Raw genomic sequence first — 25,016 nt, forward strand, 5'->3', positions numbered from 1 at the left:
GGTATTGAGGAGGGCACATTCTGCATGGAGCACTGGGTGTTATGCACAAACAATGAATCATGGAACACTACATCTAAAACTAATGATGTAATGTATGGGGATTAACGTAAGAATAAAAAAAAAAAAAAAGAAGAGCAAACTAAACCCAAAGCAAACAGAAGTGATAAGCGTAAGAGAAATAAAACAGGAACAGTAAACAAATAGAGAAAAATCAACCAAAACTTGGTCCTTTTAAAAGATCAACAAAATTAACACATTCTTATCTAAACTGACACAAAAGGTGGGTGAGATTGCTATGGTCTGAATGTGTGCCCCCTCAAAGTCCTATGTTGAAATCCTAACCCCAAAAGGTAACGGTATTAGGAGGTGGGGCCTTTGGGGTTGATGAGAGCATGAGAGTAGAGCCCTCACGAATGGGATTAGTAATCTAATAAAAGAGATCCCACAGAGTTCCTTATCCCATTCCACCATATGAGGACCAAGCAAGAAGGTATGAGTTATGAACCAGGAAGAGCTCTAACCAGAATGCAACCATGCTAGCACCTTGATCTTGGACTTCCCAACCTCCAGAACTCTGAGAAATAAATTTCTGTTGTTTGTCAGTTACCCAGACTGAGTTATTTTGTTATAGCAGCCCAAAGATAGGAGAAGACCTCAAATTCAGGAACAGAAGAGGGAACATTATTATCAACCTGTCAGAAATAAAAATTGTTATAAGGGAATACTATAAACAATTTTTTTTTGCCAACAAATTAGATGACCTAGATGAAACAGAAAAATTCCTAGAATGATAAAAACTACCAAACCTGGCTAAAGAAGAAACAGAAAATCTACAGAGACTTATAATAACTAAAGTCTTTGGATTAGTAATCAAAATTCCCCACAAATAATAACCTAGAACCAGTCGGCTTCACTAGTGAATTCTAGCAAACATTTAAAAAAGAATTAACCCAATCCTTCCCAAACTTTTCCATCTCATTCTATAAACCAGTATTATCCTAATAGCAAGACCAGACAAAGACATAAGGAGGAAAAACAAAACAAAACAAAACCTTACAGCAATATCCCTTATGAATACAGACACAAAAAATCCTCAACAAAATACTAGCAACCCACATTTAGCAACATACCAATAAATATTATACATCCATTCACAAACAGAATCCAGCAAGATAAGAGAGAATCAGTTTTTAAGTTCCGGATCTTCACCTCCCATTGATTCTTCGAAATCATGCTATATCCCTAACACTCCATTAAAATCTGTTGGAAAGAGTTACTAATAACCTTCTAATAGCAGTATCTGTTAACTCTACAAAACTTTAACAAAGTTATTCTCTTCCTAAAATTCTCTACCTTCATTTCAAAAAAACCCTCTAATTTAGATTTCCTTATCTATTAGCCACAAAAAAAAAAAAAAAAAAAAATGAACAGGAAAGTCTTGAGTTCTAGTCCTAACCTGGCAGGTATTCAGTAGATAATGTTAGCTATTAATTACTGAATATAATTATGTATAAGGACCACACTAAGCACTTTATAAATGTTATTTCATTTATTCTTCTAAACAACTCTAAGACAGTTATTTATCTATAAAATGGGAACAAATATCAAAGAAGCAGAAAAGTTAAATGAGATGCCAAAGCCATATTAAATATCTGAATATAAGTCTCTTTAACTTCAAACTCTGGCTCTTTATTTTGTGTCATTGCAGCATGAAGCAAATCATTTACTTCTCTGACATTTGGTTTCTTTTTTTCCCCCTTACATTTGGTTTCTTCATCTATAGGAAGTTACATATATAATCTCTGAAGTCCTGTATACCTCATTATAATATAATGAAATTAAGTGCTTTATTAAAAATTTTCTCAAATTAGAAACAAAATACTAAGACACTTAAAGCAGTAAGAGAAACACCTGAGCTACCACTGTTTTTCTTTTTTTTTTTTTTAAGATTTTATTTATTTATTTGACAGAGAGAGAGAGTAAGAGCAGGAACACAAGCCGGGGGAGTGGGAGAAGGAGAAGCAGGCTTCCCACTGAGCAAGGAGCCCAATATGGGCTCGATCCCAGGACCCTGGGATCATGACCTGAGCTGAAAGTAGACGCTTAACGACTGAGCTACCCAGGCGCCCCTACCACTGTTTTTCTGTTTGGACAGTTTGCCTAGAATTTATAAAGGGTTAACAGTTCCACATGCAGGCATACCTCAGAGACAGTGTGGGTTCAGTTCCGGACCACTACAATAAAGCAAATCTCAAAATAACATGAGGCAAATAATTTTTTTGGTTTCCCAGTGCAGGTAACAGTTACGTCTACACTACACTGTAGTCTCTTAAGTGTGCAATAGCATTATGCCTAAAATACAATGTACAGGGGCGCCTGGGTGGCTCAGTCATTAAACGTCTGTCTTCAGCTCAGGTCATGATCCCAGGGTCCTGGGATCGAGCCCCACATCAGGCTCCCTGCTCCGCAGGAAGCCTGCTTCTCTCTCTCCCACTCCCCCTGCTTGTGTTCCCTCTCTCACTGAGTCTCTCTCTGTCAAATAAATAAAATCTTTTAAAAAATAAGTAAATAAACAAAATTAAATAAAATACAATGTACATACCTTAATTTAAAAGCACTGTATTGCTAAAAAATGATAACCATCATCTGAGCTTTCAGCTAGTTGTAATCACAGATCACAGATCACCATAACAAATACAATAATAACATAAAAGTTTGAAATATTGCAAGAATTTCTAAAATATGAGACAGACACAAAGTGATCAAAGGCTGTTGGAAAAATGATGCCAAAAGACTTACTCAACACAAACCAATGTGTAAAAAAACAGTATCTGTGCAGTGCAATAAAACAAGGTATGTTTGTACTTATTAAAAAATCTAGCAGCCTCTGAAAAAGTATAATGTTCTGCCCATGACAGAAATAGCAATTATATGGAACACGATGCACAGTGTAAGCTAAATTAAAGGTCGTAATATGCAAACATCCTAAAAGTCGATCGCATAATACAAATGTTAACTTGATCTAATTATACTAATAAAAATATGTACCGTTCATTATGCTCTTGATAAACGAGTCTGGACTTCTCCAGTAGATATTTTTCAACATAGGCCCTAGAAGAAAAATAAAATTGGTTGATATAAATAATAAAGCTTAAGGTAGATAAGTATTTTTTCAGACAAGATGCAAAGGTATAAAGAATACTATCCAGATCATTTTAGTACACTTACCATTACAATTGTGTTATAAATGCTGTTAGCGTTATCTGTGTTAAATTCATAAACTCATAAGTCTTTTTTTTTTTTTTTTGGCTTTCAACAAAGCAAAATAAAGTCAGAAGTTCAAAACATGGCACACAAGATCCACCCACGGCATAGGCTTTACTTTCTTTCCAGACTAATATGCCACTACACATTCTTTCAGATATTATACTTTGGCCAGGTGACTAAATGAGACTCAAAGACATACTTTCTTAACATATTCATGCTACTGCCACATTCTGGAATCCATTTATTATTTACGGATTTATTCAACAACTTCATTAATTGGGCACTGTGCTAAGCACTGTTCAAATATGGAAATAAGTGATACACTATTCTCAAAGGGCTTACAGACTAGTGGAGGGAAATGTAAACAAGGGGCTATCATACTGAGTTGATATAGGATTTATTATAGAGCAATGACCAGAATATTATGGCTGTACCAAGAGAGACAAGTAAGATTCAATCCAAGAAGGAAACAATTATATAGGGAACAATTCCCAGAGAGGTACTCACCTCTATGTACATAGCACATAGTAAACATTCACAAAATCTATTTGCTGACTGACTGAATAAATGACTCTGAAATCTGAAAGACTGACCAGAAGGCCAGGAGAACTGCTTTATGCAAAGGCATAAAAGGAGGGTACTTAACCTCAGGGAAGATAATTCCTCAACATGGCTAGAGAATGAGATAGACAAGTGGACTAGATGAAGAAGGACCAATATACTATGTGCCAGAAGAAGAGAATTTATCCTGAAAGTAATGAGGAACTAAAACATAAATTGTATTTCTGATATGTCATTCTCTTTATCCAGCCTGTACCTCTTCAAGTCTTCAACACCTCTTACCCAAACTGAAGCAATCAGTTAAGCTCCCTCTGGAAAAGGGGATCCTACAGTCTGAAATTTAAAAGGTTTTCGACTACTGAATCCAAATTACATAGCACAAACCTCTGTGGAGTCAAAAATCTGACTTTTGAGCTTTATTCCCATCAGTTCCCTCCTATTGCATGCTCAGTATTTCAGTCACTCCCAAATACAGGTCATTCCCTCAAGCATGCCATTCACTCCTGGTTGCATTATCCGTGCTCTTCCTTCCACTTCTAATTCTACAGTCTCTACCCACTCTCTATCCAACAGGCTCCATTCATTCATAAAATGAACCTCAAATGTGCATTTTTTGCAAACCCGTTACTACTACCACTACCAGTAATTAAAATGTATCACTTCCTCTGAGTAACCATCATCACTTCTAATCTAAACTACTGAAACAGGTTCTTATCTAAAATGGGAGAAAGGGAACATAAATATGTTAAATTCTTTTGAGTATAGTTGACACACGTTACATTAGTTTCAGGTGTTCAGGTATGTAACATAGTGATTCAATAAGTTTACACGTTATACGATGCTCATCACAAATGGAGCTACCATCCTTCACCATACCTTTGTAAAATATCATTGCCTATATTCCTTATGTAGTACCTTTTATTCCCATGACTTATTCCATAACAGGAAGCCTGTATATCACACTCCCCTTCACTCATTTTGCCCATTCCACCACCTTCCTTCCCTGTGGCAACCACCAATTTGTTCTCTTTATTTATAGGTCTAATTCTGCTTTTTGTTTATTCATTAGTGTTTTAGATTCCACATAGTACATTAAATTCTTAAACCCACCCTGCATAGCAAATATTACTGCCTATTTCACAAGTGGAGAAACTGATGCTCAAAGATATTAAGATCATGCAGCCACTAAACAGCAGAACTATGATTTGAAGCCAGGTCTGTTTTAACTACAAAGGCTCCCTCTTTCTACTAACATACTCCTAAACATCTCACCTTCCTCCTCTCCACTCCATGAGTTATACTGCTATGAGAGTTAGTTACCCATAAAATAAGATCTACTCATGTTATTCCTCTACTTTCACTTGCTACTCATACTAAAGTACATAAGGGTGAACAGGTGTTACATCTACCTGGGATTGTTTTATTTCAATGCATCAGCATACAAAAAGAAAAAATAGACAAAGCAAATATGGCAAAATGTGATAATTCTTGAATCTAAATAGGCATTCTTTCTATTACTCTCTTTACTTCTGGGTACACTTCAAATTTTTATAATAAAATCTTTAAAATCTGCTTCCCAGTCAAGAGGATAAATTAGATACATTAGAGCTTTATTCACAATCTGAAATCAACTGAACACTATGTCCATAATCTGAAGCCATTGAACTTACCTCCTCAAGTACACCAAGCTCTTGTTATGATTCCATTCATCTGTTAATGCCAATTCCTCAAATGATAATGTGATTTCCCACTTTTTCTGCTTAGCAATTTTTCAAGACCCAAAATAAAAATCACCTTTTTTTGGTGAACTTCTCCAGACACATGCTTCAATCACTGTACTTATCTCATTTACTGTAATCCTCTTATGTAAACCTATCTCTCCCAAAAGACTATGAGAACTTTAATGGCAGAGAACATGTGTACTTTTTTTGTCCTCAACACTTAGCACAGTGCCTGGTACTCCATAAATGTTTGCCTAATGAATGATAAAATGAAAGATGAAAATGTTTAATATATATTTGCCAAGAGTTAAAAATTTTCAATATGAAAAAAAATTTTCAATATGTATGTGTTGACTTACTAATCAAGATGAAGATTTCTGCTCATCACTGTTGTAAGAGAACATTTAACCTTTTCAGATAATCGCTTAACATACAAGAGCCAGAATTTCATTCATAAAATGGGAAAATAAATATCTGCCATTCCTAACTCATGAAACTGTCTTAAGAATCTATGAATATATATAATAAATACTTTGTAAGTTACAAAGCAACATATACAACTGTACCTATTATCAACATCTCTTGTATCACAATCATAAATACTAGAAAAGTGCAACCTGACAACCTGACTGCATCCCATTTTTTTAGTAAAAGTACCAACTATACTTTTGGAAACATGGCTTTCAAATCAGAAAGGAAATGAGTTATGAAACTCACCACTGAAGGACTTATTCTTCTTGTTTTGTTTTTCTTGGGGGGGTGGGTAGAATACACATAGTTTTGGTCAAATTTTTTAAATTAAAAGCAGAAGTGAAAAGCATAACTAAAATAGCATAAAAAGAAAAATACTAACCAATCTCACTATTAATATGGATGCAAAAATCATAAATAAAAACTAGGAAACAATAGAACAACCAATTTATATGCATGTGTATAAATATGTGTACTTACGTATGCGTGTGTGTGAGTGTATCTTTGTACGACCAAGTGGGATTGTTTTCCCAGGAACACAAAACGATTCAGTATTAGGAAAATAATGGTAACACTGACAGATCTCAGAATGAAGATCATGCTAATCTTCACAGATGCCCAAAATGCATTTGGTAAAATGCAATATCATTTTGTTACTCAAAAAACCACTAACAGAAAATTTAAATTGATGCCTAATTCATTAATGTGGTAAAATGGCCTAAAATCAGTATTTCACTTAGCGGAGAAAAGCAAAGTCATTCACATAAAGGTCTGAAACAATATTATTTGGAATCAGACGAGAGAGAAAATAATTAAAGATATAAGAACAGAAAAACAGGTAAGAATATCTATTTTTGCAGATATACCAAGAAAAGGTAAAAGAAACAATAGTAAAGCTAATGCAAACAATAAAATAATTCAATAAGATAACAAGATACAACTTAATATAAAAATTAATAAATTTCATATATATGAACATATATGCATGAATATATATCATATATACAAACAACTAGAAGATACAACGTAAGAGAAAATCACACTTTTAATAACAACAAAACATTAAAATAAGATACTTAGGAAAACACTCAATAAGAAATACAAAAAAATTTAAAGCATTTCTAAATAGCACAAAAATGTCAATTATTCCCAAATTAATATATACACTTAACATTAGTCCAATAAAATCAAGCCATGAAAGGCATGGAAGGAAACTTTAATATATAGTGCTAAGGCAAAGAATCCAAACTGTAAAGACTATAAGACTATAAGGTTCCAACTATAGGACATTATGGAAAAGGCAAAACTAGGGGTACTATAAAAAGGTAAGTGGTTGCCAAGGGTTATTGGGTAAGAAGGGATGAACAGGCAAACCACAGAGGATGTTAGAGCAGTAAAACTATTGCACATGATACTGTAATGGTGAATAAATGTCTTTATACAACTGTCAAAGCCCAAAGAACATACCACACAAATGGAACACAACAATGCAAGATGTTATTAATAGGGGAAAGTGGTCAATAGGGTGAAGAGGTATTTGGGAACTCTTTGTACTTTCTACTCATTTTTGTTGTGACCCTAAAACTGCTCTAAAAATAAAGTCTATGAGATGTTTTAAAGTTAGGAAGAATATTGCTATAACAACCAGAATTACTCTACTTACAGACTGTATAAGAAATGTTATTGTAACAAAATTAAATTTCTTGAATATAACAGCATTATGTTGGAAAATGCAGCTGTGATTCTTGTGGGGAGTCAAATTATATGCCCAACTTACTCAAAAACAAATTTAAAAAAATGAATGTATGCATAATGCAGAGAAATAAAGTAAATGCAGCAAATTGTTAACAATTAGCAAATCTAAGTTACAGATGTATGCCTTACACTATTCTTTGAACTTTTCTCAGGCTTCAACTTTAAAAAAAAAAAAAGTTAGAGGAAAATAATTGAATGCAGACACCAAAGTCACTATTCTCATTAAAGAGCAAATGAACAGTCTATGGATTATGAAGAGGCAATGGTGAAAATATAAACATACTCCAAAACCTGCTACTGCTACTTACCCAAGTACAGTGCCAGTTTCTTGGTAATTTACTTGAATAAATTTGCCAAAACGACTTGAATTGTTATTATGAGCTGTCTTTGCATTTCCAAAGGCCTGTCGAAATAAACAGTTATTAATTTCATTTTAAAAAATGAAAAATCTTGCTTAGGTTGGCTCAAAGAAACAAAATGCAATTCTCCTTAACTTCAGACTCATATGGTTCAGGTAAAGTAAAAAAGAGCAGGGCGCCTGGGTGGCTCAGTTGTTAAGCATCTGCCTTTGGCTCAGGTCATGATCCCAGAGCCCTGGGATCAAGTCCCACATCGGGCTCTCTGCTCAGCAAGGAGCCTGCTTCTCCGTCCCCCTCTTCCTCTGCCTGGTTGCTCCCCCTGCTTGTGCTCTCTCTGTCAAATAAATAAATAAAGTCCTTAAAAAAAAAAAAAGAGAGCAACTAATAGTTGAAATAAAACCAAGTAGAAAGTACTTCATGCTTTTCAGTAAAATAAATCTTAATTTTAAAAACTTAACACTCCTTAAAATAATTTAACTTTTACATTCGAGAGCCAGCAAGCTTCCTTAATATATTTCTATATTTTTTTAAATCTTGCTAAATTAAATACGAGCTAGAAACAGAATAATTACATCAAAATAATTGCAATTTCAGAATAGTATAAATGAAATAAAATTTCACTACATAATGTATTACACTTTATTACATCAACCTAAAACAAAGCTACAGTACTATTTTAAAAAGAATTAAAAATATATGTTGCCTAAATTGTTACCAAAGTATACACAATGCAATAAATACTAGCCAGCATAAAGATAAACTAGTACATACATCAACACTGATAAATTTGAAAACATTGTGACATGTGGAAAAAACCAGACTCAAGAGTACATACTGTACTATGAAATTTTAGAAAAGGCGAAGCAACAGTAACAAGAAGAAGATCAGAGTTGTCTGGGAATTGAGAAATGTGTAAAAGGGGCACAAGGAGTAATAAAAATATTCTATAGCTTCATTGTATGATAGTGGCTATATAAGTCTATATACATTTATTAAAAATCATTGAACTATAAATTTTAAATGGCTTTACTGTACTGTAAGTTATATATCCCGATAACATTTCTTAAAATTAAAATTTAGAATAATCATCCCTGGTTGAACTTACACATTCAACAACTTGAACGAATTTCCAAGACATAATGCTAAATGAGAGAAGCTAGTCTCAAAACTTTACTTACTGTATGATTCCATTTCTGTGACATTTTGAAAAAAACAGCAATGGAAATCAGACAAGGAGTTCCCATGAATTAGTATGGGAGGGAAGTAAGAGGATATGAAGATAAAGAATAGTGTGAAGGAGTTTCAAGAAGTAGTGGAACTTTTCTGTATTCAGATTGTATAGAGACAGTTACCCAAATTAATGTTTCAAAATTCATAAATTTTACTGAAATTTTAATTCTTTTTATAATTTAAATATCTCCTAAAAAAAGTAAATAAAAAAATTAAGGCCCAAAAAAAGACCATTTCTAATATGTAAATCTGAAAATCTTCATCATAAGCCAGCCCACACTAAAAGGAACATTAAAGGAAGTCCTTCATGCAGAAGGAAAATATCATACTCAAATATGGACCAAGTACAGAATGGAGAACAGCAAAAATGGTAACTACAAAGGTAAATATATAAAGTATTTATTACTTAAATCTCTTGAAAAGATCACCGAAACTGAGGTCAGAGAAAATGATAAAGATCTCTGAAAATCCCCTCTTCTTCATAAGAGAAATAAAACTAAAAAAAGTATCCAAATCGGGGCGCCTGGGTGGCTCAGTTGTTAAGCGTCTGCTTCGGCTCAGGTCATGATCCCGGGGTCCTGGGATCAAGCCCCGCATCAGGCTCCCTGCTCCTCGGGAAGCCTGCTTCTCCCTCTCCCACTCCCCCTGCTTGTGTTCTCTCTCTCACTGTGTCTCTCTGTGTCAAATAAATAAATAAAATCTTTAAAAAAAAAAAAAGTATCCAAATCAACTTTTTGACAATTCTAGAAATTAACTAAAATCTTACAATAATCCTTTGTAGGGGAACACTTAATCAAGGAAAACAGCTGAATCTCAGTAAGAAAAACAGACATTGTGGCATTTTAACCTACCCAATTACCATCTCCCTCTCCCTAGCTCCATGCTGAAGAGAAATGCAACACTCTATAATTAGTCTGTTTCAAAGGCAGCCTAGAAGCCACTGAAGTATCAAAACAGGATTACAGCCAAAGCCCCATCCCACAGGTAACTGTCAGAATTTGAGCTATATGGCAATTCCCTGGAAAACCTCACTCAAAGGATTATCTTTACCTGACCTGACTTGGAGTTCACTCACAAGAGACAGCCTTTTCACCCATGTATGTTTGTTAAAAACAATCAGAGGCAACTGTTTAAACACTGCAACTGCCTAAGTTAGCAAGAGGAGAATGAGGCAAAAAATGAGGTAACCAAACAACTTAAAAGGAAAACATAGGAATGACTTGTACAAAAGGGGCATTTAAAGATCTGAAGTAGGGGCGCTTGGGTGGCTCAGTTGGTTAAGTATCTGCCTTCGCCTCAGGTCATGATCCCAGGGTTCTGGGATCCAGCCCGAGTCAGGCTTCCTGCTCAGCAAGGAATCTGCTTCTCCCTCTGGCTTGTGCTCTCTCTCTCTAAGTAAATAAATAAAATCTTAAAAAAAAAAAAAAAGATCTGAAATATTCCAGGGAATGTAAAAGGTGTTTTACCTGTGCAGGACTGTGCACATGCCCAGAAATATACATATGCTCAGTAAAGAGTGGAGATCTCTGGTTGATATTTAAGCTCTATATAAATAGGAAGAAAAAGGTAAGGCAGATTTGACAACTGCCTGGTTAAATGTTGACAAGTATCCAAGAAGGACACAGAACTTCACAGAAAAAAAACTGGGAGCCTTATTGCTTCAGGACATTTAAAAAAAATCCTTGTCCGGGGCGCCTGGGTGGCTCAGTCGTTAAGCATCTGCCTTCGGCTCAGGTCATGATCCCAGGGTCCTGGGATCAAGCCCCGCATTGGGCTCCCTGCTCCGCGGGAAACCTGCTTCTCCCTCTCCCACTCCCCCTGCTTGTGTTCCCTCTCTCACTATGTATCTATCTGTCAAATAAATAAATAAAATCTTTAAAAAAAAAAAAAAATCCTTGTCCAATTATTATCCAACCACTAAGCTAAATGAAGAAAGAATGTAAAGGCCTCACAGGAAAAAGAACAGACTTCACACACTTATTCCAAAGAAGTCATGGAACAACCAAACAGCAATAACAAAACCACCACCACAAACCCTGGGAGAAGGGAAAAATCTCATTTCCAGAACTATCACACTGTATTAATAAAATGGCCCACTTTTCACCAAAACATTATAAGACATGCAAAGAGGAAAGAAAGTATGGACCAGGAAAATTTTATAAAAGCAATAAACAGAAACTGTTCCTGACAAAGCCCAGATGTTGGACCTCCAAAGCCAAAACTCTGTATCAGCTATTTTAAATATTTTCAAACTAAAGGAAAGTATGAAAAAGATGCCTTAACAATAGAGAATATCAGTAAAGGGCTAGAAATTATAAAAATTCCATTACTGAAAAGGAGATTAACTAAAATGAAAAATTCATTGGAGGGGCTCCAGTACAGACATAAACAAGTAGATAGAGTAGAAAACACGAAATGAGTATTTCAACAATGAAAGGCCCAATACTTCCCAAGTTTCATGAAAAACCTAATCTACATATCCAACAACCTTCACAAACTCCAAGCATGAAAAACTAAAAAAGATCTGCACCTAGACAAATAATGATCAAATTGCTGAAAGACAAAGAATAGTTCTTATATGGTCCTAGGGTCCTGGGATAGAGCCCCGCATCGGGATCCCTCCTCAACAGAGAGTCTACCTCTCCCTCTCCATCTGCCTCTCCCCCCACTTGTGCTCTCTCTCTCTCAGATAAAGAAAATTGTAAAAAAAAAAAAAGAATAGTTCTTATAAGCAGCAAAAAGAGATGAAACACATACCATATAAAGGTTCCTCAATAAGCATAACACATAAGTTCTCCAAATAAAACATTAAAACAGTGAAGTTATATATTCAAATCACTGAGAAAAGCCTGTCAACCAAGAAATCTGTGTCCAGTAAAACCATCTTTCCAAATTAAAGGAGAAATTAAAACATTTAAATAAACAAAAATTGAAAGAATACATTCAGCAGATGGGCCTTACAAAAAATACTAAATGAAGTAATTCAAGCTGAAATGAAAAGACACTTGATAATAAAGCAAATCTATATGAAGAAATAAAGACCACAAGTAAAGGTAAATGTAAATACAAAACAGAGTATAAGTATTTTGTTTGTAACTTTTTCCTCCTACCTTGACCTGAAAGACAATTCCATAAAACAATAAATATAAATCTGTGTGTATGGATATACAATGTAGAAAAATATAATCTATATGAAAATAAAAGCATAAAGGAGGGAGAAAGGAACAGAGCTATACAGAAGAAAATTTTTGCATATTACTGAAATTAAGTTGGTAGTAATCCAAACTCAATCGTTATGTTAATCAGAATGCTCAGGAATACCACTAAAAAAATAACCAAAAAACCCAAAAAAAGAGACAACAACAAAATTAAAATGATATGCTAGAAAACATCTCTTTAACATAACAGAAAGTAGTAATGGAAGAATACAAGACGTAAAAAAGCATATAAAAAAAAAAACAAATGGCAGGTGAGCCTGGGCGGCCCAGTTGGTTGAGCATCTGACTCTTGATTTCGGCTCAGGTCATAACCTCAGGGTTGTGACATCAAGCCCCAAATCAGGCTCCATGCTGGGGGGAAGGCTGCACAAGATTCCCTCTCTCCCTCCCCCTCTGCCCTTTCCCCACCTCATGCACTCACTCTCTCTCAGAAAAGGAAAAAAAATAAGTAAAATTAAAAAGTGGCAGACATAAATCCTACATTATAAGTAATTATATTAACTGTAAATGGATCAAACATTCCAGTCAAAAGATAGATAAATGGCAGAATAGATTTTTTTTTTTTAAGGATCCAACTCTATGCTTTCCCCAAGAGACATACTTCAGAGGTTCAAAGTCACAGACAAATTCATAGTAGTTCTATATCTACTTTACCTACTTAAAAAATTGAAACTTTGTTTAAAACTTTCCTGCAAACTTATCAGATAAAGGGCTAGTATCCAAAAATCTATGAAGAACTTATCAAACTCAACATCCAAAAACCAAAAAATCCAGTCAAGAAATGGAAAGAAGACATGAACAGACATTTCTCCAAAGAAGATATACAAATGGCCAACAGACACATGAAAAAATGCTCAACATCACTTGACATCAGGGAAATACAAATCAAAACCACAATGAGATGCCACCTCACACCAGTTAGAATGGTTAAAATTAACAACTCAGGAAACAACAGATGTTGGTGAGGATGCGGAGAAAGCAGAAACCTCTTACACTGTTGGTGGGAATGCAAACTGGTGTAGCCACTCTGGAAAACAGTATGCAGTTTCCTCAAGAAGTTAAAAATAGAGCTACCCTACAACCCAGCAATTGCACTACTAGGTATTTACCCGAAGGATACAAACAGTGATTCAAAGGGGCACATGCACCCCAATGTTTATAGCAGCAATGTCCACAACAGCCAAAATATGGAAAGAGCCCAGATGTCCATCAACAAATGAATGGATAAAGAAGATGTGGTATATGGGGCTCTGGGTGGCTCAGTTGCTTAAGCATCTGCCTGTGGCTCCGGTCATGATCCCAGTGTCCTGGGATCGAGCCCTGCATTGTCTGGGTCTCACTCCCCCTGCTCTTGTTCTCTCTCTCTCTCTCTCTCCCCCTCCCTCTCAAATAAAAAATGTTACACACACACACATATACACACACAGGAGTATTACTCAGCCATCAAAAAGAATGAAATCTTGTCATCTACAACGATGTGGATGGAACTACAGGGTATCATGCTAAGTGAAATAAGTCAGTCAGAGAAAGACAAATACCGTATGATTTCACTCATATGTGGAATTTAAAAAACAAAACAGATGAACATAGGGGAAGGGAAGGAAAGATAAAATAAGATGAGAGTTGAGAGAGGCAAACCATAAGGGATGCTGAACTCTAGGAACAAACTGAAGGTTGCTGGAGGGGAGGCAGGTGGGGAGAAGGGCTAACTGGGTTATGGGCATTAAGGAGGGCACTTGATGTAATAAGCACTGGGTGGTATACGCAACTGATGAAGCACTAAACTCTATCTCTGAGCTAATAACTTAAAAAAAAATTTTAATAAAATAATAAAATTTAAAAAAAAACACCTTCCTGCAAAGAAAAACACAGGCCTAGACTGTTTCATATCAATTCTAACACAGATAGTAGGGGGAAAAAAGTTCTACACAAACTCCTCCAAAATTATAAGACATCCCAACTCATTCCCATGAGGCCAGAATTATCCTGAGACAGATGGAAGGAAGGAAGGAAGAGAGAGAGGGAGGAAGGAAAAGAAAACTTATCAAAAATTCTAAACAAAATTTTAGCAAACCAAATCCAGTATTATATTAAAGGATAATACATCATGAAAAGTGGTGTTTACCCCAGGAATGCTGAAATGGTTTACCAATCAAAAATCCAGTGATATAACTCACCGTATTAACAAATTATTCTTTGTAAACCATATGACCATCTCAAATAGACACAGAAAAAGCATTTGACAAAATTCAACAACCATTCCTGATAAAAATTCTAAACAAAGTAGGAATAAAAGGGAATGGTCCTCAATCTAATAAAGAGCATCGACACAAAACCAATAGCTATTATCATACTTAATGTTTAAAGCTGAATGCTTTCCCCCTAAGACAAGAATGTTACTTTCACCACTTACATTCATACTGGCATAATCAGTGAAATCTGCAAGGAAAAAATATCCAGATTGGACAAAAAGAAACAACACTGCCTTTTTATTCATAAATATGATTTCTTATGTGGAAAATCCAATGAAAACTTTAAAAAAGCCAGAATATTTGTATCTAGCCAGTTTGTAGAATACAAGATCAAAGTGCCAATATCAACTATATATATATTAGGAACTAACAATTGAAAACTTAAATACCATTTATAAAAGCATCAAAAAATACTGACAAGTATAACCTACTATATATGTTAAAGTCCTCTACATTAAAAACAACAAAATACTACTGAGAGAAATTAGAGACGATCTTCATAAATGGGAAAATAAACTTGTTCATAAGTCAGATGACTTACTATTGTTAGCATATATCAGTTCTCTCCAAATTAAACTACAGATTTAACACTATCCCAAAGTCCCAAAAAAACTTTTATAGGAAACTCACAATTTAGTTCTAAAATTCATATGGAAATGCAAAGGATAGAATATCCAAACTAAGCAAAAGAAGGATTAATACAACTAATTTCAAAAATTATTATAAAGTTACATAATGAAAGTAGCAAAACACTATCATAAAGACAAATGAATCAACAGAAGACAGAATTCAGAAATAAACCCACATATATATGGACAATTTTTTGACAAAGACACAAAGGCACTAAGGTAAAGAAAAAAGACTTTCAACAAAAAATAGTCTTGAAACAAGTAGATATTCATAGGAAAACACTGGATCTGCGTGGCTTAGTTGTTAAATGTCTGCCTTCAGCTCAGGTCATGATCCCGGAGTCCTGGGATCAAGCCCCACATCAGGCTCCCTGCTCAGCGAGAAGCCTGCTTCTCCCTCTCCCACTCCCCCTGCTCGTGTTCCTGCTCTCGCGGTCTTTCTCTCTGTCAAATAAATAAATAAAAAATCTTTAAATAAAAACAAAAAACACTGGATCTATACCTTATACCATATATAAAATAAACTCAAAATGGATCCAGACCTGAATGCAAAACCTGAAACTATAAAACTAATGAAGAAAAAAAAAACCCCGGAACATCTTTGCAACCATGGGTTAGTCAAACTTTTCTTAAATATGATACCAAAAGCACAATGCATAAGAGAAGGAAAAATGACTAAACTGGACTTCATCAAAATTTAAAATTCTGCTCTTCAAAAGGTACTATTAAGAGCAAATCTGAGTGAATCTGAGCAAAGTTTCACCAAAGAGGTGAAAGATTTGTACAACGAAAACTGTAAGACACTCATGACAAAAACTAAAGAAGACACAAACAAATGGAAAGATATTCTGTGCTCATGGATTGGAAGAATTCACATTGTTAAAATGTCCACACTACCAAAAGCAATCTACAGATTCACTGCAATTCCTATCAAAATTCCAGTGGCATTGTTCACAGAAGCAGAAAAGACAATCCTAAAATCTGTAGAGAACCACAGAAGACCCCAAATAACCAAGGCAATCCTGAGAAAGAACCAAGCTAGAGGCATTACACTTTCTGATTTCAAATTTTATTAAAAGCTATAATAATCAAAACAGTAGAGTACTGCAAAAAAAAATATATACAGATTAAAAAAAAAACAAACAAACCAGAATAGAGAGCCCAGAAATAAACCCACACATATATGGTCAATTAACTTGGGACAAAGGAGCCAAGAATATCCAATGGAGAAAGGACAGTCTCTTCAATAAATGGTGCTGAAAAAACTGGACAGCCACATGCAAAAGACTGAAACTGTATCCTTATCTTATACCATACACAAAAATCAAGTCAAAATGGATTAAAGACTTAAACATAAGACCTGAAACCATAATACCCCTAGACGGAAAGATACCAGTATTAGAGATGATTCTGGGGGAATGACACCAAAAGCAAAGTAAACAAAAGCAAATATAAACAAGTGGAACTACACCAAACCAAAAAATTTCTGTAGAGCAAAGGTAACCAACAACAAAATAAAAAGGCAACATATCAAATGGGAGAAAATACTGGCAAATCATGTACCTGATAAGAGGTTATATCCAAAATATATTGGGAACTCAACTCAACAGCAAAAAAAAACAAAAACAAAAAAACAAAGAACCCAAATAAAAAATGGGCATTCCTCAGGTTTAAAAAAAAAAAAAAAAAAGGTATTTTTTTCCTATAAAGATCTACAAATGGCCAAGAGGTATGAAAAGGAGCTCAACATCACTCATCATTGTGGAAATGCAAATCAAAACCACTATAAAATAACACCTAATACCTGTTAGAATGGTTATTATCCAAGAAAGAGATAACGACTGTTGGCAAGGATGTGGAGAAAAAGTAACCCGTGTATACTGCTCATGGAAATGTAAATTGGTGCAGTCACTCCAAAAAAAAAAAAAAACAGTATGCTGGTTCCTCAAAAAATTAAAAATAGAAATACCAGGGATGTCTGGGTGGCTCTACCAAACATTTTAAAAAGAATTAATACCTATTCTCATCAAACTATCCCAAAAAATACAAGAGGAAGGAAAGCTTCTAAATACATTCATGAGGCCAGCATTACCCTCATGCCCAAACCAAAAAAAGACAACACCCACACACAAAAAAACTACAGGCCAATATCCCTGATGAACACAGATGCAAACACCCTCTACAAAATATTACCAAACCACAACCACATACCACAATACATTAAAAAGATCATTCACCACGATCAAGTGAGACTTACTCCAAGGATGTAAGAATGGTTCAGTATTCACAAATCGATGTGATACACCACATCAACAAAACAAAGTATAAAAATCATATGATCATCTCAGTAGGTGCAGAAAAACCATTTGACAAAATTCAAATTCCACTGACAATACAAACTCTCAAAAAAGTGGGGTTAGAGAGCACATACCTCAACATAATAAAGACTATATATGAAAAACCTACAGCTAACATCATACTCAATGGTGAAAAACTGAGAGTTTTTCCTCTAAGATCAGGAACAAGACAAATATGTCCACTCTTGCTACTTTTATTCAACACAGTATCAGAAGTCCCAGCCACAGCAATCAGACAAGAAAAAGAAATAAGAGGCATCCACACTGGTTAAGAAGTTAAACTATCACTATTTGCAGATGACATGATACTATATGTAGAAAATCTTAAAGACTCCACCAAAAAGCAACCAGAAGTAATGAACAAATTCAGTAAAGATGAAGGATACAAAATTAACACCCAGAAACCAGTAGCATTTCTATACCCTAATAACAAAGCAGCAGATGGAGAAATAAGAAAACAACACCATTTACTACTACACCAAAAAGAAGAAAGGACCTAAGAATAAACTTAACCAAAAAAGTCAAAGATCTGTACTCCAAAATCATAAAATACTGATGAAAGAAATTGAAGATGACACAAACAAATGGAAAGATATTCCAGGTTCACGGACTGGAAGAATTAATATTGTTAAAATGTCTATATTATCCAAAGCAATCTACAGATTCAATGCAATACCTATCAAAATACCAAAAGCATTTTTTTAAAAACTAGAACAAATAACAGTAAAATTTCTATGGAACCAAAAAAGACCTGGAATAACCAAAACAATCTTTTTTTTTTTTTTTTTAAAGATTTTATTTATTTTTTGAGAGAGAGAGACACAGTGAGAGAGGGAACATCAGCAGGGGGAGTAGGAGAGGGAGAAGCAGGATTCCCCCGGAGCAAGGAGCCGGATGTGGGACTCGATCCCAGGACCCTGGGATCATGACCTGAGCCGAAGGCAGACACTTAACGACTGAGCCATCCAGGCACCCTAACCAAAACAATCTTGACAAAGAAAAACAAAGCTGGAGGTATCACAATTTCACATTTCAACATATACTACAAAGCTGTAGTAATCAAAACAGTATGGTACTGGCACAAAAAGAGACACAAAGATCAATGGCACAGAATCTCTTAGAGAGCCCAGAAATAAACCCACACTTATACAGTCAATTAATCAATGACAAAGGAAGCAAGAATATATAAGGGGAGACAGTCTCTTCAATAAATGGTGCTGGGAAAACTGGACAGCTATATGCAAAAGAATGAAACTGACCACCTTGTAACACAAAAATAAACTCAAATTGGATTAAAACCTAAATATGAGACCTGAAATCATAAAAATCCTAAAATAGAACACAAGTAGTAATTTCTCTGACATCGGCCAAAGCAACATTTTTCTAGATATGTCTCATAAGGCAAGGGAAACAAAAACAAAAACAAGCTATTGGGACCACACCAAAAAAAAAAGAAAACCAACAACAACAACAAAAACTTTCACACAGTGAAGGAAACCATCAACAAACAAAAAAACAACCTACTGAGAGGGAAAAATATTTGCAAATGATATATCTAATAAGGAGTTATCTAAAATATATTTAAAAAAACTTCTAGGGGTGCCTGGGTGGCTCAGTTGTTAAGCGTCTGCCTTCGGCTCAAGTCATGATCCCGGAGTCCTGGGATCGAGCCCCGCATCGGGCTCCCTGCTCGGCGGGAAGCCTGCTTTTCCCTCTCCCACTCCCCCTGCTTGTGTTCCCTCTCTCGCTGTGTCTCTCTCTGTCAAATAAATAAAAAATCTTTAAAAAAGCAAACTCTACAACACCAAAAAAAAATAAATAATCCAATTAAATTGGGCAGAGGACCTGAATACATACCGACGGCCAACAGACACATGAAAAGATGATCTATATCACTCATTATCAGGGAAATGCAAATCAAAACCACAATGAGGTATTACCTTACACCTGCTAGAATGGCTATACTCAAAAACACAAGAAATAATAAGTGTTGGCGAGGATGTGGAGAAAAAGGAACCCTTGTACACTCTTGGTGGAAATTTAAATTGGTACAGCCAATATGGAAAATAGTATGGAGGTTCCTCAAAAAATTAAAAATAGAAATACCATATGATCCAATAATTCCACTACTGGGTATTTACCCAAAGAAAACAAAAACACTAATTCAAAGAGATATAGAGATATATGCACTCCTATGTTTACTGCAGCATTATTTACAATAGCCAAGATATGAAACAACCTAAGTGTTCATCAACAGATGAATGGATAAGGAAGATGTGGTGTGTATATACAAAGGGATATTACACAGCCATAAAAAAGGATGAGATCATGCCATTTGAGACAACATGGATGGACCTAGAGGATAGTATGCTAGGTGAAATAAGTCAGCCTGAGAAAGAAAAATACCGTATGATTTCACTCGTAAGAATCTAGGGGAAAAAAATAAATAAATAAATAAAAAGCAGAATCAAACCTATAAATAGAGAACAAACTGACAGTTCCCAGAGAGGTAGGGGTGGGAGGTTGGGCCTAATGGGTGAAGGGGAGTGAGAGATACAGGCTTCCACTTATGGAATGAATAAACCATGGGAATAAAAGGCACAGCATAGGAATATAGTTAATGATATTGTAACAGCATGTATCAGGATAGATGGTAGGTAACTTGCGGTAAACACAGCACAGTATTATAAACGTGTGGAATCACTAAGTTGTACACCTGAAACTAATATAGCCTGTCAATTATACTTAAAAAAAAAAAAAGAGGTGGTTAAATCTGGGAGAAAATGTGTGCAAACACATATGTGATAAAGGACTTACTGACTACACAAAAAACTTTCAAAACACAGTAAGAAAACACAGTAAAAAGTTGGACAATAAATTTTGACAAACATTTCACCAAAGAAGATATGTAAAAGGCAAATAAACACATGAAAATGTGCTCACAACGTTAATCATTATAGAATGCAAATTAAAACCTCAATAAGATACCACTACATATGTGAATGGCTAAAATTTAAAGGAATGACTATCAAGGATTAGCAAGGATGTGGAGTAACTGGAACTGACACACACTGCTGGGTGAGAATATAAAATGGTGGGTACAATCACTTTGGAAAAATTTGGCAGTTTCTTAAAAAGTTAAGCATATACCCTATCATATGACCTAGTCATTCCACTCCTAGGTATTTACCCAAAAGAAAATGTATGTCCACACAAAGACTTACAGAGTTTTATATGTAATAGCCAAAAACTAGCAACAACCTAGATATCCATTAACAGGTGAATGGATAAACAAAGTGTGGTACACCCAGACAGTGGAATTCTACCTAAGCAAAAGGAATGAATTACTGACACATACAACAACATGGATGAATCCTGAAATAATTATACCAAGAGAAGTCAAACATAAAAGAGTACATAATAAATGATTCCATTTATATAAAAATTAGTTTGTAGAAAATACAAACTAATCTACAGTGACAAAGTAAGTGGTTTCTTATAGATGACTGAGCTGGAAAGGGTTAAGAGAGGAATTACAAAGAGATATGAGGAAACTTTAGCGATAATGGATATATTCAGTATCTTGACTGTGGTGGTGGTTTAACTATTATGTATACATGTCAAATTTTATCAAATTGTACATTTTCAATATGTACAGCTTAATATATCTCAATTATACCTCACAAAATCCCTTTTAAAAAATAAGTAATATGAGGCACCTGGGTGGCTCAGTTGGATAAGCATCTGACTTCAGCTCAGGTCATGATCTCAGGGTCCTGGGATTGAGCCCCACCTTGGGTTCCCTGCTTAGTGGGGAGTCCGCTTGCCCCTCTCCCTCTGCCCCTCCTCCCATTCATACGTGCACACTCTCTCTCAAATAAATAAAATCTTTAAAAAAAAATAAGTAACATTACCTTTTCCTTTCATCTCTAAAACAAAAATGGTGTATTCTCTATCCTTTCTACCTTTGGTAATATTACTTCTAAAACATTATAGAACTAAATTTTTTCCCCATATTCTTTACATTTTCAAACTTAACTCTTAGAATTCAATACTAGGCACAGATGCTGAAGTTACAAGGATATAAATATATTGATAAGAGTATTTTCCCCAAGAATGAAGGGAGGGAAATCGGAGGGGGAGACGAACCATGAGAGACGATGGACTCTGAAAAACAAACTGAGGGTTCTAGAGGGGAGGGGGGTGGGAGGATGGGTTAGCCTGGTGATGGGCATTAAAGAGGGCACGTTCTGCATGGAGCAGTGGGTGTTATACACAAACAATGAATCATGGAACACTACATCAAAAACTAATGATGTAATGTATGGTGATTAACATAACAATAAAAAATTTAAAAAAAAAGAGTATTTTCCCCAAACACCTAATTCCACAACCCAGTTACGGACAGGAGTCCTGCCCCTGCTACTTCCCTTTGCAGGGGGATACCTATGACCCCAATCATCTCCTTCTTTATCACTATTACCCAAAAACACCTTTGAAAAAATAATGCCACTGTCACACTTTTAAACTTCCACACTGCCTTTTTTGCTTTCCATCTTCCATTTCTCCTTGATAACTAAAAATGATGTCTATACTTCTAGTTTCATTTTCTCACATCTACCAAATTTTTACTTTTTATTTTTCAAAGATAAACATGTCAGAGTATATCAGTTTATACCTTATAAACATACAAGAGTAAGAAAAGTATTTCTACGCACTTACCTCAAGTACTGGTCCAGCTCCAAGAATAATTTGTTCCACTCCACTGGCAAATCCCTTCTGACTGAGAGCAGTAAGGTGGTGAATAAGAAAGTTTGTGCTTTGAGTTTTCCCAGAACCACTCTCTCCTGAAATCACGATGCACTGATTCTTTTTGCGCTGAAGCATGGCATGATAAGCTACATCAGCCACAGCATAAATGTGGGGCTCCAGTTTTCCCAATTGGTGGTTATCATACATTTTGACATATTTGGGATTATAAATAGGAAGAAACTTGAATGGGTTAATAACTATTAGAATACTGCCAACATAGGTATAAATTTTTTCATGCTTAAAGCGATTTCGTAGGTTTTCTAAAAGCGTTTTCTCATTCAAATCAGGTAAGCTACATAAATCATCAAAGTCTTTCTGTTGAGGCTGTGGAAGAAAACCCCGTTCCATCATCCTTCGGCGTTCTTCTGTTACCCGTAGCCATGACTGCAGACTACCATAATGGATTGATCCATCAAGGTTTTTTTCTCTCAGAAGAAAGCGATAGTCCTCTCCACTCAGGCGATTTTCCAGAGCCATCCGGGGCCACAACATCATTCGCTGAACTGGACAGTCTGTTGGATTGAGTATCCATTCTTCTCCACCAAATTCCTTTACTTCTGCAAGAACGTAACATTTCGTTTTGTCAAGATGAAGTCTGTTTATAAGAGCGTCAATCACCTCAGCAGCTGTGGAGTTTTTTCTGGCAGGAATTGGACAGTAGATAGTCCCTTCTGAAATTGTCCCAGGATATATATGTAATGTATGTTCATTATCCTCAAAGCGTCGTCTTCCTCCATCATTTATATTCATATTGGACCCTGTCCCATCAGCATGGATAGTATGTGTTCGAGACCGTGCAAACCATTTTCGTGGCAAAAGAACTGTAACATAAAAAGTGTGAAACATTTACACAACATATTACACAATCTTCACTTTCTGATGCTCAAAAAGAAAGGCTTAAATCATTTCATTACATCTTTTAGAACATAAAATCCTAACTCTTAGTCTAGAAACAGTCTTGAAAACAGTCTCATCAAGACCACATATTACATTTTATTGTCCAAATCTGGACACTTTCTAAAACAGCAACTTGCCAAAGATTTTTTCCATGTTTTATTATACTAATAATTTAAAATCCAGAGTGCAAATAAAAATTATTTTGTCCTCCACTATCTCAAATGTTTCTGAAGTACCTGAGATTGTGGAGTCAAGTTCTTTCTTTATATATGAAGAGCCTCAGCAAAGCTGAATTAAAATGGGCAGAAGAATCATGCAAATTTAATCACTCTGCATCCAAAAGCTCTTATGAATAAAGAAACAAGAAAGAATGCCATCAATGAAGCCAAATTTTTGTGAAATTAAAAACAGTAAGAAGATGAAATTAACAACACAGGAAACAACAGGTGTTGACGAGGATGCAGAAAAAGAGGAACCCTGTTACATTATTGGTGGGAATGAAAACTGGAGCAGCCACTCTGTAAAACAGTATGGAAGTTCCTCAAAAAGTTAAAAATAGAACTACCTTATGATCCAGCACTACTAGCTATTTACCCAAAGGATACAAAAATACTAATCAAAGGGATACATGCACCCCAATTTTATAGCAACATTATTAACAATAGCCAAATTATGGAAAGAGCCCAAATGTCCATCGACTGATGAATGGATAAAAACAGGTGGTATGTATGTGTGTGTGTATAATGGAATATTATATATATATATATATATATATATAAAATACATGTTATATTATATATATATAATTATATATATATCACATATTCCTATATATTCCATATATATCTATAATGGAATATTAGCCATAAAAAAGAATGAAATCTTGGGGCATCTCGGTGGCTCAGTCGGTTAAGTGTCCAACTCCTCATTTCGGCTCAGGTCATGATCTCAGGGTCCTGAGATCCAGCCCCGAGTCTGGCTCCCCACTCAGCAGGAAGTCTGCGTGAGATCCCCTCCATGTCCCTCTGCCCCTCCCCCCACTCATGCACACTCTCTAAAATAAATAAATAAATCTTTAAAAAAAAAAAAGGAATGAAATCTTGCCATTTACAACAACATGGATAGAGCTACAGAGTATTATGCTAAGTGAAATAAGTGAGCCAGAGAAAAACAAATACCACATGATTTCACTCATGTGGAATTTAAGAAACAAAACAAATGAACATGGAGGGGGGAAAGAGAGACAAACCAAGAAACAGACTCTTAACTATAGAGAACTTATGGTTACCAGAGGCAGGGGGGCGGGGGTTACTTAGGTGATGGGAATTAAGGAGGGCACTTGTGATGAACACTGGGTGTTGTATGTAAGTGTTGAACCACTAAAATCTACAACTGAAATGAAAGTTACACTGTATGTTAACTGAAATTTAAATAAAAACTTGAGGGAAAAAAACAGAAGATGAGATCAAATAAACAGAAAAACTAAA

General features: G+C 35.2%; 1 protein-coding gene across 11 annotated transcripts in view; it reads right to left on the reverse strand.

The window, feature by feature from the left end:
- Positions 1-25,016, reverse strand: part of MYO9A (myosin IXA) — a 271,185-nt gene that overhangs the window by 203,073 nt on the left and 43,096 nt on the right. For all 11 annotated transcript variants that reach the window (XM_081831336.1, XM_081831342.1, XM_081831337.1 and 8 more), the window contains exons 2-4: positions 22,543-23,453; positions 8,084-8,178; positions 3,049-3,111 (exon numbers count right to left, since the gene is read on the reverse strand). In XM_081831336.1, the coding sequence (XP_081687462.1) occupies positions 3,049-3,111; positions 8,084-8,178; positions 22,543-23,382 (998 nt within the window). In that variant the 5' untranslated portion in view covers positions 23,383-23,453. The remainder of the gene's footprint in view (positions 1-3,048; positions 3,112-8,083; positions 8,179-22,542; positions 23,454-25,016) is intronic.

This window comes from Leptonychotes weddellii, chromosome 9 (assembly GCF_054177405.1).
Source record: "Leptonychotes weddellii isolate Sample4059 chromosome 9, ASM5417740v2, whole genome shotgun sequence".
Taxonomy (NCBI): Eukaryota; Metazoa; Chordata; class Mammalia; order Carnivora; family Phocidae; genus Leptonychotes; species Leptonychotes weddellii.